This window comes from Geotrypetes seraphini, chromosome 7, assembly GCF_902459505.1.
Source record: "Geotrypetes seraphini chromosome 7, aGeoSer1.1, whole genome shotgun sequence".
Taxonomy (NCBI): domain Eukaryota; kingdom Metazoa; phylum Chordata; class Amphibia; order Gymnophiona; family Dermophiidae; genus Geotrypetes; species Geotrypetes seraphini.
In genome coordinates this window covers 61,760,121-61,778,141 of record NC_047090.1, presented here as the reverse complement: position 1 = coordinate 61,778,141, position 18,021 = coordinate 61,760,121, and the positions used below count along the sequence as shown (strand labels likewise).

Sequence of the window (18,021 nt, the reverse complement as noted above, 5' to 3'; positions counted from 1 at the left end):
CTCTCCTCCAATCCCCAGGAATCACTCCCGTCTCCAGAGATTTGTTGAACAAGTCTTTAATAGGACTCGCCAGAACCTCTCTGAGTTCCCTTAGTATCCTGGGATGGATCCCGTCTGGTCCCATCGCTTTGTCCACCTTCAGTTTTTCAAGTTGCTCATAAACACCCTCCTCCGTGAACGGCGCAGAATCTACTCCATTTTCTCGTGTAACTTTGCCGGACAATCTCGGTCCTTCTCCAGGATTTTCTTCTGTGAACACAGAACAGAAGTATTTGTTTAGCACATTTGCTTTCTCCTCATCACTCTCCACATATTTGTTCCCAGCATCTTTTAGCCTAGCAATTCCATTTTTTATCTTCCTCCTTTCACTAATATATCTGAAAAAATTTTTATCTCCCTTTTTTACATTTTTAGCCATTTGTTCTTCCGCCTGTGCCTTCGCCAAACGTATCTCTCTCTTGGCTTCTTTCAGTTTCACCCTGAAGTCCTTTCTGCTCTCCTCTTCTTGGGTTTTTTAATATTTCATGAACGCCAACTCTTTCGCCTTTATTTTCTCAGCCACTAGGTTGGAGAACCATATCGGCTTCCTTTTTCTTTTGTTTTTATTGATTTTCTTCACATAAAGGTCCGTAGCCATTTTTATCGCTCCTTTCAGCTTAGACCACTGTCTTTCCACTTCTCTTATGTCCTCCCATCCTAACAGCTCTTTCTTCAGGTACTTTCCCATTGCATTAAAGTCCGTACGTTTGAAATCTAGGACTTTAAGTATCGTGCGGCCGCTCTCCACTTTAGCCGTTATATCAAACCAAACCGTTTGATGATCGCTACTACCCAGGTGAGCACCCACTCGAACATTAGAGATACTCTCTCCATTTGTGAGGACCAGATCCAATATCGCTTTTTCCCTTGTGGGTTCCGTCACCATTTGTCTGAGCAGAGCCTCTTGAAAGGCATCCACAATCTCCCTACTTCTTTCCGATTCCGCAGACGGAACATTCCAGTCCGCATCCGGCAGGTTGAAATCTCCCAACAGCAGAACCTCCTCTTTCCTTCCAAACTTTTGGATATCCACAATCAGATCCTTATCAATTTGCTGCGATTGAGTCGGAGGTCTGTAGACTACACCCACGTAGATAGAAGTTCCATCTTCTCTTTTCAGAGCAATCCATATCGCTTCTTCCTCTCCCCAGGTCCCTTGCATTTCGGTCGCTTGGATATTGATCTTTACATAGAGAGCTACTCCTCCACCTTTATGACCATCTCTGTCCTTCCTAAAAAGATTATATCCCGGTATGTTTGCATCCCATCCATGTGATTCACTGAACCATGTCTCTGTGATAGCAACAATATCTAGATCTGCCTCTAATATCAGGGCTTGCAGATCATGAACTTTGTTGCTTAGACTGCGAGCATTTGTGGTCATCGCTTTCCAGCTATTTTTCAGCGATAATCTCCTTCTTCGTATGGATTTTTGTGTCATTTCACTTTCCGTTGCAATACTAAGAAATGAGTTGCTGATATTGCTTATGTTGCAGCCTTTACTACTATCACATCTTTTCTTTTGCCGGGGGTGGTTTTTATAATTGTCCTTCGTACATACACCACCCCCACCTTCTAGTTTAAATGCCTGGAAAAATATTGTCTAAATTTCTCTGCAAGGTTTCTTTTTCCTGCTGTAGTAATATGTAGCCCATCAGTGCAATATCATGGCTTGTATCGTGCAATACCAAACTTCTAACGCCAGAGGCCTACACTGATTGGCTGCCTTGTGCTCCAGTTTCATACTGTGGGACATTTTCTTTGAAAATGTAAAATATAACATTAGGGCCTGATTTTCAAAATGAGTTAAGTGAACAGGAGAGGCTCCTTCCTGCTTGAATCATGCTGAACAGGTCAGGAGGGGATATTCCATGGTACTTAACTGGGTAGTGTGGCTGAATATTACAATTACAATTTTCAGGCGGAGCATTTAGGACCTGATCTTGTTCCCTTGAATTTTGGTGCTACTTCTTATGCGCATTTTAGGCGATCTTTAAATAATTTTTAACAAATTTTTATTCGAATAGGTTTATGTATTTTTTGTGTGTAATTCACAGTTATTATTGTAAACTGCAAGGAACTGCAAGGTATTGCGGGATATAAATAAAATTGTAATTGTAATTCTAGTGAAATAGGTGTGTCTCTCTGGACAGTAGGGTATTCTTCCTATGTTTGCGAGCCATGCAGAAGAAATACACTCCATGTTTTCAAGTTCTCCTCCTTCCAAGGGCTCTGCACAATTTTTCCTTTTGCACACGAACCAGAAGGTGTCTTTCTGAACTGCTCTGTATATTTCTTTATTTTTGGTTCTTTTTGTGGTTTTTGCAGCTATCGGTTCACCAGAGCTCCCCAGTACAGGTGAGAACTTTGCCTGCCTGGAGAAGAAGCAGACTTGAGTCTGCAGCCAGCAGGATAATCCCTTGGTGACCTATTTGGCCAACTTGCAGGAAACTTTGTGAAACTCGGGGGTTCACATACCTAGTAGCTTAGCTCGCCTACTGAATCGCAGGGGATTCAGTGCAGGCTGTTAGGCTTCTGCAGGGGGCTCAGCGGGACTCTTCAGGGTGCCAGCTGCGTTTTTTACTCCCGCCCCCTCTTCACGTGCATGGTTCTGCGGGAGTTGAGGATCAGTCCAGCTTCAATATGACTGTCTGATTGAGGCAGAGTTTCTTCTCCCAGATCCAGCTGCTACTTAGTGCTGAGACAAGCTGCAGTACCTTCAGAGCATATGTCATGGTGAGTAAGGCTATTACAGCCTATGGGCAAAATGGAGGTGGGGGTGTTCTGAAAATCCTGTGTATATCACTTCCTATAGCATCCCTTACCTCCTATAATCCTGTTTTTCCTAGGGATTTTACTTTTAGTTGAGTTGTTTCTTGGCTTCTTGGATTTCCCAATTTTTTTTTCTAAAATTCTCCATAACCTCCAAATTGCTTCATTTTGTCTCAAAACTAGCAGGGATGGAGTCCTCAGGCTCTTTTATCCCTAAATCATGCCAGATTTGCACTGAATGGTTGCTTGAAGAGTGCCCTTGCGCCATGTGCTGTGCAGCATGTGAAAGGGGAGGGCAGGAGCATCCGGCTTAACCTCCCCTTTGGTCTCTAAGGCTGTGAAACTGTTGGGGAGAGGGCTGTCTGCCGTGAGTAATCCTTTCCAGAGCCTTGGAAGAGTGGCATACCCAAGGGAAGTAAGGTGGAGTTACCTAGTGAGGACTCACTGCAGCCTAATCCTTTTTTCCTGAATTTGTTAATTTGATGTGGAAAGCTTATTTGGATAGCTAGGATACTCATATGAAGTCTTGACAGAGTGCTGATTTTATACATCCCTACTGTCCAGAATGACACATCTATAGCACTAGAAAAAAAAATTAGGTTCTTACCTTGCTAATATCTTTTCTAGTAGATAGGTGTGTCATTCCGGAGCCCTGCCCTGTCAGTTATTTACCCCACCTGCCTACTGTCTCAATCAGACAGTTCAAATCCAAGCTGATGTCAGCCAGCCCTCAAGGGTATGGAGAATAATGTATTGCTGTAGCACATTAGGGAATATTGAACTCCATAAATATTTCTGATTAGTTTGATTATTCCAAAGTTTGGATTATTCCATTACAATGTTAATATCCATGTTTGTTATACTTTCAGAGTAGACCAGCACTGTATTTCGGGGAGTCTCCTTATGTGTATCTGTATAGGGCTAATGCCTGCTTTGGTACAAACTGAAAGGGGGGAGGGCAGCAGAGCCCTCAATAGTAGGAGGAGTTGAAAATATGGAGTGGATTCCTTCTGCACGGCTCGCGAGGATGGGGAAAATACCCTACTGTCCAGAATGACACACCTATCTACTAGAAAATATATTAGCAAGGTAAGAACCTAATCTCTTTTTAAATAGCAGTCTTAACTTTGCCTGTTCAACTAAGAAGGTACAGCACTTGAATATCTGTCGTAACCAAGTAACTTTTGTTTTGCCAAATACCCAGATATTCAGTGCCAGTGCCTAGATATGGTTTGGCACTGAATATTCAGGTCTGTTTTAGCCAGTGGCAATCGGCACTTAAAAAACCACTGGCTTCTCCAGCTGAATATTGACCTGGTTGTGTTTATATGGCACATCATATCGTAATGCTTGGCAACATATTTTACTCAGTTACAACATATAATTTTTATTTATTTTTTTGATCCAGTATCTATTTCACTTAAATTAGACAACTGTCAATCTCGGGAGATAACAACGCACTAAAAACATAATATAATATTTTCATAATAAAGCATCAAATCATAAATTAATTAAAAAATGAACAAGTGACTACTCTAAATCCTATATAAGCAACGTTCATCCATTAACACCATATACCTGATCAAACAGACTTGCTTTTAATTTCTTCCGAAGCTACATCATATTAGTTTCCAGTCTAAGTAACGAAGTCCACAGTTCAAAATAATGATACACCAGAACCCAAGGTAGGGTTCTTCTAAGATCGTCATAAGCACTTGACCTTTACTTAATTTGCCTAGGATTTTTGTTTCCTGTCCCCCTTCCACTCCATCCTCCCTCCCTACCCTACTTCCCTTCTTCCTCAAGTTGCCTAGAGCCTGTTTAGGTATGCGCGACACACAAATATTAGATTAGATTAGTAGGAGAGCATATTGATCCCTTCTCCTTCAGTAGCAGAGGGTTAAAGGCCAGTCCCATTCATAAAATTTAATCAGTTACAGGAAAATTAAGGTCTTGAGTTATCTCTGTCAAAATTTAAGATCTTAGACCAACACCATCATTGTGTTTTGGCAATAATTATATTTCTTGAAAATCAGAGGTATTCCTTACCTTGTTCTAATGCTGATTGATTTGCATCTTCTTTTTAAGCAATCCATGGGAAGAATTTAGTTGCAATTCTCCATCTTCTGGTAGCCTTGGCCATGCATTTCCGGGCTCCTATTAGGCTCCCTGAACATGTCTCGGTGCAGGTGGTGGTTGTAAAGGTAAGTGAAATGGATATTGTCTCAAAGGATCTTTTTAAAGTTGTTTTTTTCTGGCTGCTTTTGGGGGTTTCGCTGAGAATAGCAATTAGTGATATATTATATTACATTACATTAGTGATTTTTATTCCGCCATTACCTTGCGGTTCAAGTGTTATTCAGTTTGTATGTGATGAGATTTTAAACAGTATTTGACAGCTGTGCAAGTTTATAGGGATAATATAAGCCTGAATAGATGCCTCTGTATTTTATGCAGTTTGTTTTTATTATTGTGTATGTATTATGTGTTTTGCTTTGATTTTGAAGGTAGAATACAAATAAGTTACTAGATTAAAAAAGCTGTTTGCTTTAAAGCAAAACACTTTTATATATGCTAGGTTCAAAATGTGCATTATATTCATAATAATGGCTAATGTTAATATAAAGAAGGTATTTGAATCAGTTTTCGAAAATTAGAATCACTGTGCAGGAAGGGAGAAGAGGGCTGTTGCACTCACAGTCCGTCCATCCCCCCCCCCACCCCGCACTCATGCTCACTCATATACGCACACCAGCAAGTTTCAACTTGTTTGATAATGCATTCTGTGGATTATCAACAGTTTTTCAACAATTACCCATGAGATGGCAGTGTGGTTAACATTATGAGCAGGTTCTAAGAGCAGCCTCCCTACGGTTGCTGTTACAGAACATGTTCCTTGTTCCTGCTAGGCAATGTGCATAATGAGCAGTCTATTTAGGACCCTGAAAACTGATTTCAGCATCCTGCCAATAAAATTGATATAGTTCATAAACCTAAAAAAACAACAACCTAAAGATGTACAAAGAAATTACAGCTATTGTTTTTTTCTTGTTGGATGGGAATCTGATTCAGCAATCTCAAAATGAATTTACCGTATTTTTCGCTACACAAGACGCACCTGACCATAAGACGCACACTAGATTTAGAGTAGAAAAACAAGAAAAAAAACATTTTGAACCAAATTGTGTACTAGTATATACCAGGCCAAAATCCCATGCCGAGAGAGAATCTTGTAGAACAAAACAAATGAGAAAAAATAGATCCAGCACAAGTGAAACAAAACAATTTTCCCCTATTATACAACTCCCTTGATTGTGAGTAGAGAATGACACGGGGAAAAAATCTGTCCCCGTCACCGCCCCACCATCCTCTGCACCGCCCCATCACCGCCATTCCCTTCACCGCCCCGTCTCCGTCACCGCCATCCCTTTCACCACCCCGTCACCGCCACTGCCATCCCATTCACCATCCCTTCACCGTCACCGCAGCATGCATAAAAGCCTCAAACAGGTATGATTTTATATACTTATCTTTATTAACGTATTCCCATGGGTTACATACTGAACATGTGCTGGATTCCTCCATTCTTGCAGCACATGTTCAGGAATAGGATTCAGTAACCAATGGGAATGGACACAGAACACTACTACACTAGTACTCAGATTTAAAAAAAAAAAGAACCAGCTCCCAGCTCAGCCAGACTCCCGTCTCCAACCGGTCAAAGAATCCACTCAGATAAAAAAAAAAAGAACCAGCTCCCAGCTCAGCCAGACTCCCGTCTCCAACCGGTCAAAGAATCCCCCACCCCTGCCGCTGCCACCAACCCTGGGCAGGCAAATAGTAGGAAAGTGTGCACCTTACCTCTACTTGTAGCGCCGAAGTTTTCAATGAAATTTCAGCTCCTCCAAGTCTGCAGCAGTGACTCCTCTCCAATCCAGGCAGCGACTCCAAAAAAAATCCTGGGCTTGCCTCTCAGCTCCGAAATCCCCCGATTTCACTGCACAACAATTTTTTGGTTAAGTCTTGATTCCTGAAAAGTTTTTGGTGATTATGACAGGTACCAACTTGGTATGCTCAAATATGGTTTTGGTTTTACTGCATCACGTAAGAACTATGAGAAATAGACATTTTTATGTTTACTGACAATAAAATATATAGTCAAGTTTACGTTTCGCACAAGCGACTAAATGAAACAGAATTAAAAGTGTTTTGCTCCCGAGTTTCTTTTATATTCAGTGTCTGGTGCATCACGTTGTAGCATCCAACAATAGTCGGCAAGCATTGACGGATTCCAATTGCCCTGGTATCGTTTCTCCATCGTAGCTATGTCTTGATGAAACCTTTCACCGTGCTCGTCACTCACAGCACCGAGATTTGCGGGGAAGAAGTCCAAGTGTGAATGGAGGAAATGAATCTTGAGTGACATATTGCACTTCATTCTCTTGTATGCTTTGAGAAGTTTGTCTACCAGCTGAATGTAGTTTGGGGCTCTGTAATTGCCCAGAAAATTGTCAACAACGTCTTTCAAGGCTTTCCAGCCAATTTTTTCCGGCCCAACTAACAGATCTTCAAATCGCTTGTCACTCATAACATGTCTGATCTGGGGGCCAACAAAAATACCCTCTTTGATCTTGGCATCAGTTATTCTTGGGAACATCTGTCTTAAATAACGAAAACCTTCCCCTTCCTTGTTCATTGCTTTCACAAAATTCTTCATGAGTCCCAGTTTAATGTGAAGAGGAGGCAAAAATATCTTTGTCGGGTCAACAAGCGATTCATGTGCTACATTTTTCTGTCCTGGAACTAACTTTTTACGGAGTGGCCAGTTCTTTCTAGAATAGTGTGACTCTCTGTCTCGGCTGTCCCATTCGCAGATGAAACAGCAGTACTTTGTATAGCCAAGCTGCAGTCCTAGTAACAGAGCAACGACTTTGAGGTCTCCACAGATATTCCAGTTATACCTGGTATACTGGACATACTTTAGTAACATTTCCATATTCTCATATGTTTCTTTCATATGTGCTGCATAGCCAACAGGTACTGAAGGATAAACGTTGCCATTGTGCAACAGAACAGCTTTCAGGCTTAACATTGACGAATCAATGAAAAGACGCCACTCTTCCGGGTTGTGATCACAACCAAAGACCGAGAACAATCCTTCAATGTCACAACAGAAACAGAGACTGTCGACTTGTGCAAAAAATTTGGTTATATCATGATGCCGGTCTCGAAACACAGAAATTTTCGTACCTGGTGATAGCAAACACCATTCCTGCAGTCCCGAACCTAGCAGCTCAGCTTTTGCTTTTGACAGACCCAAATCTCTGACCAAATCGTTCAATTCGGACTGTGTTATCAGATGTGGATCGCCTGATGAGGATGGTTCAAAATCCGGGTCAATGTCACTGTTAGAACCCTGCACTGCAGTTTCTTCATCTGGTTCGTCTAAGGTCCAATCCTCTGGTGGTTTCGGAACTGGAAGACTGTCATCATGTGGCATGGGTCTCATTGCTGAAGGCAGATTAGGATATTCAATTGACTTCTTGTTTTTGGCAGAGAAACCAGACACATTAGTCAAACAGAAATAACAGTCCGTCACATGGTCTTTCTGTTCTCGCCATATCATCGGAACAGCAAATGGCATCGTCTTTCGAGTACCTCTGAGCCAGGCTCTCAGACTAACAGCACATGTCGCACAGCAAATGTGAGGCGCCCATTGCTTGTCTTGATCACCTATTTTGCAGCCAAAATACAGATGATAGGCTTTCTTTACAAGGGCAGTCATCGAACGTCTCTGAGGCGTAAGTGTATATTCCCCACAGATATAGCAGAATGTGTCGCGGCTGTTACGACACCGACGAGACATATTGCCCGACACCAAAACGTCTATAGCATCAAGCTTACTTACTGTTATATTGCTACAGCTACTATACTACTATACTTTACTATACTGATACTATATACACACACGGACTATCTATATTAACCAAATGAGCAGGATCGGTGTATGGAAGCCACCATTATAGCATGGTGAGACAGCGCAAGCTCGTTCAGACCTGCCCAGACATGCCCAGGATGTCATCTTCCATAAAACAGCTTCCAACCTGGCTAGATTTTATGCATGGACATACCCAGGCGGCACAAACCGTTGTTGATAAGACACTTATGGGAGAAAAAATTGTTTGCATCCAAATATAAGAAAAAATCACGACAAAATTGAAGATTTCTCTGAAATGGTACGTGATGGGTAATTTTTGATGTAATATTCATGATCAGCACCCAAAATTCTATAAGAAACACCCAGCAGTGTTCAGGAAGCAAAAACTTTGTTGTGCAGTGTTTCCAATCGCTACTGCAACCCATTAAATATCATGTGTGGCAGTAGCGATTGGTCCCCTTCTTGAGCAGGAAAGAACTGACTAATGAGGAGTCAGAATATTGAAGGGGGTGGAGTCAGGCAACGTGCAAGTCGGGTGGAGAGAGACGAGTTGGAGGAGACCATATGGCCGACAAGCATGGCCGCCGGAAAAAAATCAGACACCTGTCCCGAAGTGAACCGAACACACGGTGAAAACCCAGTAAATCGCAGTATGTAGAAGAGGATACATTTGCCTGCGGGGACAAATCTTTTCACTGTTTTTGCGGGCGGTGAAAACTTTTGTCCCCGTGTCTGCAGTGATTTGGCTATGGAGTCTCCATAGCCCGCAGCCACGCCGCGGTTTCCCGCGGGGATCGCTCCCCGTGTCATTCTCTAATTGTGAGGACAATCTCCAAAGCTTTTACCATAATAAAGAAATACTGTATTTACCTGGATCAAAAGTCCCGAGCAAAAATCCCAAGCCGAAGAGACAGTTGTCTGAGAGAATCATTGGATCCCCTAACAGGCAGCTGCCACTTCTCGCTCGCATCTTTCCACTCCTGTCTGGGCAGCGGGAAGAAGGGGGGCGCATGGCGCTTCTGCTCAGCATGCCTGCTCACCATCGGGGGAAGGTCTACAGGTGACGGGGCTTAGGGAGGCCTGCCAACTACTGCTATGGGTGTATCACTACTGAGTGGGCCCTAATACACACATGCACAACTTAAAGGAACCATACGTCCTACATCTGTTCATCCTCTTTTTCCTCCCATTATGGCAAGAAAAACTACACAGCGCAACTGAGCTGACCCAGGGAGGCTCGCAGCAGCTCTTGGGCTGTGTGCGCTCGCTGGGAAGTGTGGAGCGATTATGGAGGGAAGGGAGAGAGACACGGCAGCTGACGGCACCGCACGACTGAGCTGAGCAGGGGAGGTTCACAGCAGCTCTCGGGCTGCGTGCACTCGCTGGGAAGCGTGGAGAGGGAGTATGGAAGGAAGGAAGCTGATGGCACCGAGCGACTGAGTTGATCCGGGGAGGCTCGCAGTGGCTCTCCGGCGGCGCTCACTGAGAAGTGAGGGGGATGGAGGGAAGGGAAATAGCAGGAGGCATCGTGCGACTGAGTTGATCCGGGGAGGCTCGCAGTGGCTCTCAGGCGGCGCTCGCTCACTGTGAAGTGAGGGGGGATGGAGGGAAGGGAAATAGCAGGAGGCAGATTTGTTGTCTGGTTCGGAACGTTGTCTGGTATATTCGCTCCATAAGACACACCTACTTTTCCACCCCCTTTTTAGGAGTGGAAAAAGTGTGTCTTATGGAGCAAAAAATATGGTAAGTGGTCTTGAAGCCCCCTTAAAACTCACTCTCAAGTCTTATCTTTGCCTTTTACATTTTATATTTATTGTATTTATATTGTACCTGTAGCAAATAAAAGCATTAATAGAAAGCATAAAATTAACTCTATAAATGGCTACAACAAAAAATAAATTCAGGCTAAATATCTCTGACAACATATGGACTATAAATATCACATTGTAGCAGAGGCTGGAGGAAACATATAGGCCTTTAACCTCTAATTAAAGAGCTCTATTTCTGTGAACAGTCTAATATCAGCTGGCACTTCCTTCATTCAAATGGCCTTGCAAGTGAAAAAACTGCCATTCTTTTTTCTGCAAGCTGTATCTTTGACAATGGTGGAATGATTATCCTCCAAGGTGCCTCTGATCTCAGAGCTTTAACAGATCGATAAATACATAACACCTGTGATAGATAAAATGGCGTTTCATTATGTAGAGCTTTGTGGATTAGAAACATTTTAAATTTTAGCCGATATTGAATGGGCAGCTAATGCAAGCTTTGAAAACAGGGTGAGATGATGAATTTTTGGAATGCCAATAATAAGTCTTGCTGCAACATTCTGTATTCCGCAGCAGTCCAAAGCTAATTCTGAGTTATGCCCAAAACATTGCATTTTAGTAATCAGTGCTGACCCAATGATATCCTAGGTGAACTTTCATTGTACTGCCACCCCACCGTGAACTCCCATCCACCCCCTGCCCTCCTCTATTAACTTTTTGAAAATTAATATGAAAAAGTCTGCTTTCTCGTAACAAATGTATTATTGCATCCAGTAATCCCTCCATCCAATTTCTTTCTCTCTCTCTCTCTCCATATTTGTAGCCTAGCATCTTCCTGTCCTCTTTCCTTTCTCCCATCAACAGTGCTTATTCCCCCCTCTCCCCTCCCTTTCTGCTTTTTTTTCCTATAGTTTGCTTTGTTCCCTTTTCCCTCTATAGCCATTCTATAGTCTCTTCACTTTCCCTTCTCCTCCTATAGTCAGCATCTCCCCATTCTTTCCTACTTCATTTCCAGAAATCCCCTATCTCTTCCCTTCCCTTCCCTTATCTCCATTTTTCTCTCTCATTCTTGTCCAGCATCTCTTCTCTCTCCCTTATGGTTCAACATATTTCCCTCTTTCCCTTCCTCTCACCCACCTGCAGTCTGGTATTCTCCTCTCCCTCTCACTTGTGATTTGGTATTTGTTCTTTCACACCCCTCCCCCTTTCCTTTGTCTGTAATCAAAAGTCCCCATTTAGAGATTGACAGTAGCAGCAGCTATTCACACATGCTGCCTGTGGCTAGCCCCAGAGCTGTTCCTCTGAAGCATTTTGCCTTCTGTGATATAACTTTCTCTTTCTGATGGGGCAGAATGCTTCAGAGGGAAGGCTTCAGGGCCAGCTTCAGGCAGTGTGTGAATCACTACCAGTGACTTCTAGAAGTACAGATAAGTTTGAATCACCATACTGGAACAGACCAAAGGTCCATAAACCCAGTATCCTACTTCCAGCAATGGCCAAATCCAGGTCACAAGTACCTAACAAGATCCCAAAAGAGTAAAACAGATTTTATGCTACGTATCCTGTCCAAACTTTTTGCAAACCCTGCTATGCTAACCGCTTTTACCACATTCTCTGGCAACAAATTCTAGTGCCGTATCTAGCTAAAAAGATTTGATGTGGTCTAGAGCAGTGTTCTTCAACCTTTTTATACCTATGGACCGGCGGAAATAAAATAATTATTTCATGGACCGGCAAACTAATGACTGAAATTTTTAAAAATCCCATTGCCGCCCCATCCCCGCGAGCTCGGTCCCGTTAACCATTTGATCCCATCCGCACAAGCCTCAAATAGTTATGATTTTATATTGAACATATTTTATTAAAGTATAAAAAGAAACAATATTCTGTACAATTGTCATTTTATAAATATAAATAATAATAATAAAGGGCAAGGATCCCGTCTCCTTCATATATATCCCCTCTACTATCAAGAAAACTGAATAAGCCAAATTATTACAGAATGCTACACAAATATCATGCTAACAGAATACCACAGTCACACATGGTAGGAATGGTGTTAGGGGGAGTGCAACTAGGGCACTGCCTCCTTGTCAGAGAGAGCCCTAAGCCAGCTGGAAGCTAAAGACGCACTGCTTGGGCTTTTCACTCCACAGTTATGTCTAACATCAGTTCTAGCAGGATACATATTTTAAATCTGATATATTCTAATCACAAGATAGAAATAAAATTATTTTTTTCTACCTTTTGTCGTCTCTGGTTTCTGCTTTCATCGTCTTTTCACTGTCTTCCATCCAGCATCTGCCCTCTGTCTCTTCAATCCAGCATCTGCCCCTTCCATCCACTGTCTGCCTTCTCCCCCTCCCATATGGTATCTGCGTTCTCTCCTACACCAGATCTAGCATCTTTGTCCCTGTTTCCTTTTTTCTCATCTGACCCCCTCCCATCCCAGCATCAATCTCTCTCTACTTTGTCATTCCTTTGTCTCTCCCCTTTCCCTCATCTGATCTCTCCATTCCATCCTGACTCCTTCCCCTCCTCTAATCTCCCTGCCAGCTGTATCCTTCCAATGTTCCTCCTCCCCTGTCCAGCAGTACCTTCTCCCTTTCTTCCTCTCCTTATCCAACAGTAACTCTCTTCCCTTCCCCTTCTCCCCTGTCAGCAGTAACCCCTTCCCCTCCCTTGTCCAGGAGTACCCCTTCTCCCTTCCCTATCCAGCAAATGTTTCCTCTATGTAGGCTAGCGGCAGCTCTGTGTGCTTTTAACTTCGGCACACAGCTACCCCTAAGCAGTATTTTAGCCGCGGTTTCATGAGGCAGCCTCGGGGCCTTTGGTAGGCCAGCCCGCTTTGATGATGCAATGTGGGCTGGCATACCAAAGGCCCTGAGGCTGCCTCATGAAATCGCGGCTAAAATACTGCTTAGGGGCAACTGTGTGCCGAAGTTTAAAGCACACAGAACTGCCGCTGCTTGTCTGGGGGTGCGGAAACAAAGGCTGGAGCAGGAGACATAAGCGACAGGAGTCGGTGGTGGAAGGCAGGAGTGCCGGCATAGCGACGGCAACAGGAATTTGCATGTCAGCTGATGCCGGCACCTTTTGCTGCGGCGGGGACCCGAATCCTTCAAGGACCGGCAAGATTTTTTTGCGGATCAGCTGTTGAAGAACTGTGGTCTAGAGGAAGGTGACAAAAAAGGTATGGGGCTTGTACCAAAAGATGTAAAAAAAGAGACTAGAAGACCTGGATATATATACTCTAGAGCAGGAGTTCAAACTCAGGCCAGCGGGCCAAATATGGGCGGCAGGGTAATTAGATTTGGCCTGTGAGAAAATGCTCTTTCTGTTCCTTCCCTCCCTCTATCCCATTGTCCACCATCTCTCTCCTGGCTTCCCGCTCTCACCTTCAGAGGAAGGGGCAGGACTGTGGCAGAGGGAACATGCTGTGAAGGTCAACGGCAGCCTGCTAGGATTGCTACATCACTGGCGATCCTCTGTAGGCTGCTTTGAAGGTGAGATCAGGAAGCCGGAGGATGCTAGAAAGAAGGGGGAAAACAAGCAGGCCTTCTAAGGAAGGGGGGGAGGACGGGCACTGGTGTAGAAGTACACGGAAGGAGGGGTCCAAAGAAATGTGCATATGCCAGACTGAGGGTGGGGGGAGGGGAAGAAATAATGGGTCTAAAAACAGAGGAGAGGCCGATCATGGAGTGCGATCATGATTAGTCCTAAAGCCCGTCTGATTGGGATGTAGGACGTGTTTTGTCAATGAAGTCAGTTATATGATTAAAGATGACATTTTCTACTATTTTCGCAAGAAAGGGAATGTTCGCTATAGGTTGGTAGTTGGATTCAGATGCAGTTGATTCTTTTGGGTTGACCCTGGGATAGACTGGAATATTGGACACTCAAACTGCATGAGGGAGACCAAATTCCTGGAAACCACGAGGGACTGTTTTATGGAACAGCTGGTCACGGAACCAACACTGGGAGATGCCACTCTTGACCTAATCCTCAACGGGCTAGGGGGACCTGCAAAGGAGGTGGCGGTGCTAGGACCCCTAGGAAACAGCGATCACAACATGATCCAGTGCAGGCTGGAAATTGGATCAACAAAGGTAAAAAGAACCACAGCAACAGCACTCAACTTCAAAAAAGGGAATTATGGTGGGAAAGATACTCAACAGAAACGCAAAGAAGATGGAGTCCATAGAAAAAGCCTGGTCCCTACTCAAGGGCACGGTGCACGAGGCACAGAACCTGTACATCCCCAGATTCAGGAAGGGGTGCAAAAAAAATCGAACAAAAAACCCAGTGTGGATAACAACTGCAGTGAAAAAGGCGATAAGTGACAAGAAAGCATCGTTCAAAAAATGGAAAAAGGAACGAACAAAGGACAAAGAACACCAAAGGGAGTGTCACCGTGTGGTTAGGAGAGCTAAAAGAGAATATGAGGAGAGACTGGCGAGGGAAGCAACAAACTTCAAATCGTTCTTCAGGTACGTGAAGGGGAAGCAACCGGCAAGGGAGGAAGTGGGGCCATTGGATGATGGAGACAAAAAGGGAGTGATAAAGGAGGAAAAAGAGATAGCTGACAGGTTGAATAAGTTCTTCACGTCAGTCTTCACGAGGGAGGACACATCAAATATTCCGGAACCGGAGGACATCGTAAATGGGGATCGGGATGAAAGGCTGGTCCAACTAGAGGTAAGCCAAGAGGATGTCCTCAGGCAGATAGACAGACTAAAGAGCGACAAATCGCGGCATTCACCCAAGGATTCTCAAGGAACTAAGGAACGAAATAGCAGAGCTGCTTCACCAAATATGTAACCTATCCTTAAAAACTGGAGAGATCCCGGAGGACTGGAAAATAGCAAATGTCACGCCCATCTTCAAGAAGGGTTCAAGGGGGGACCCAGGAAACTACAGGCCGGTGAGCTTGACCTCGGTCCCGGGAAAGATGATGGAAGCGCTGATAAAGGACAGCATCTGTGAACACATAGAAAACAATGGACAGCTAAAGTCGAGCCAGCACGGCTTCTGCAAGGGTAGGTCATGCCTCACAAACTTATTGTACTTCTTTGAGGGGGTAAACAGCCAGGTGGATAAAGGGGAATCCATTGACATAATTTACCTTGACTTCCAAAAAGCCTTCGACAAGGTACCGCACGAACGACTGCTTAAAAAGCTGTGGAAACATGGGGTGCAAGGGGAGGTCCACCGATGGATCAAAAACTGGCTGGCAGGCAGGAAACAAAGGGTTGGAGTAAAGGGCCATTACTCAGACTGGCAATGGATCACGAGCGGAGTTCCGCAGGGGTCGGTGCTGGGACCGCTCCTGTTCAATATATTTATTAATGACCTGGAGGCGGGAACAAAATGTGAGGTTATTAAATTTGCAGATGACACCAAACTCTACCGCAGGGTTGAAACCATGGAAGACTGAGAAGATCTGCAAAGGGACCTAACGACACTAGAAGAATGGGCCAAAAAGTGGCAAATGAGCTTTAACGTAGGGAAATGCAAGGTCATGCATGTAGGGAAAAAGAACCCGATGTTCAGCTACAAAATGGGGGGATCACTGCTAGGGGTAAGTAACCTTGAAAGAGACCTGGGAGTGATGGTAGACACAACTTTGAAGGCGTCGGCACAGTGCGCCACAGCCTCAAGAAAAGCAAACAAAATGTTGGGTATCATTAAGAAGGGTATCACGACCAGGACGAAGGAGGTCATCTTGCCACTGTATCGTGCAATGGTGCGCCCGCATCTGGAATACTGTGTCCAGTACTGGTCGCCGTACCTCAAGAAGGACATGGTGGTATTTGAGGAAGTCCAGAGAAGAGCAACTAAACTGATAAAGGGTATGGAAAACCTCCCATATACTGACAGCTGGGGCTGTTCTCCCTGGAAAAGCGGAGACTTAGAGGAGACATGATAGAAACCTTCAAGATCCTGAAGAGTATAGAAAAGGTAGATAGGGACAGATTTTTCAGATTATGGGGAACCACAAGTACAAGGGGGCACTCGGAGAAATTGAAAGGGGACAGGTTCAGAACAAATGCCAGAAAGTTCTTTTTCACCCAGAGGGTGGTGGATACATGGAACACGCTTCCGGAGGCTGTGATAGGCCGGAGCACGTTACAAGGCTTCAAAGAAGGTTTGGATAGATTCCTAGAGGATAAAGGAATTGAGGGGTACAGATAGGAGTAGAGGTAGGTCATAGGGATAGTCTGGGACCACTGCACAGGCAATGGGTCTGATGGGCCGCCGCGGGAGCGGACCGCTGGGCGAGATGGGCCTCTGGTCTGCCTCAGCGGAGGCAACTTCTTATGTTCTTATGACTCTTTTTCCATTCTTTTGGAATGAATCCATTAGTTAAACTGTTTTCAATCAAAGTCTGAATAAAAGGGCCAAAAAAAGAGAAATAACGTTTTAAGAACGAACGGGAGATTGAATCTGAATTTGGTCCCTTAATATTAATGCTTTGCAAGAGTCTTAAGATCTTCTACAGTCAGTATATTGACGTTAGTACTTTTGATATGGGAATCATTTGGACTTGTTCTGCATCTGTGCTAGAACGGATTATTTCTGAATTGATGCTTTCTCTGATTTTATTTATTTTCTTTACAAAATAGTTTGCAAGATTTTGTGCAGTAGGTTTAATTTCTATTGTTGACTCTTCTTTAGTTTCGGAGGCTGTAAGATTTTTGAGGATAGAGAAGAGAATAGAAGAGTCAGCCTTCCCATTCCCCGCCTGGATATCTTTGCCCACTGCGGGCGCATAGACTTACTGTTCTGTCTGAAAAATAAAGGTATTCTTTCTTTGTAGCTGCTGCTTGTTGATGAAGCATAGGAACTTATTTGTACTGTGTTGCTCTGGGTGAATTTGAGCTGTGTAGTGCAAAAACTCTCACACTGGTCTTGTGTTTGTCATGCTTCTCAAGACCAGCATGAGTGTTCCTGTACTGCATAACTCTGATACACACAGAGCTGTATGGTGCAGGCAAGAAGAAGCTCTTGCTCCAACGTCCAGTGCTGCAATATTTGCAAGAGAATACCTTCAAATAAAATAAGGACCATGGAAATCCCAGGTGCCAGAAGAAAGTTTCTAGTCTTTGTTGCAATCATGTGCCTAGAACTTTGTTGAGCCCTGTGCTGTATTGTACAAGTTTCAAGGGGGTTATAGGTACGTTTATTAGCAATTTGATGAACTACTATTTGGAAATAGTGGCACAGCGGTTTATAATCTTTCATGTATGTTGTGTTACGGGGCAGTCAAATATTGACTGCACATATATTAAAAACACAACCTAGGCGTGCTAAAACTGCCCAACTGTGTAGCAGTTAGATATGATCATTTAAAAAGACAAAGGGCACAGTGATACAGTATTCCTCCTTGTCCTAAACATTCCCATTAGAAAGAGCCCAATATATCATGCAAGAGTCCAGAGAACTAAAGTTGAGGTCATGGGGCCAATTCTAAGAACGTGTTGGTCTTTGTTGTACTTTTAG

The 18,021-nt window shown here is 43.8% G+C and overlaps 1 protein-coding gene across 3 annotated transcripts in view; it reads left to right on the top strand.

Annotated features, from left to right (window-relative positions):
- The window catches only part of PARVB (parvin beta), a 276,144-nt gene that overhangs the window by 128,906 nt on the left and 129,217 nt on the right, over positions 1 to 18,021 (top strand). For all 3 annotated transcript variants that reach the window (XM_033952575.1, XM_033952576.1, XM_033952578.1), the window contains exon 6: positions 4,900 to 5,015. In XM_033952575.1, coding sequence (XP_033808466.1) covers positions 4,900 to 5,015 — 116 coding nt within the window. The remainder of the gene's footprint in view (positions 1 to 4,899; positions 5,016 to 18,021) is intronic.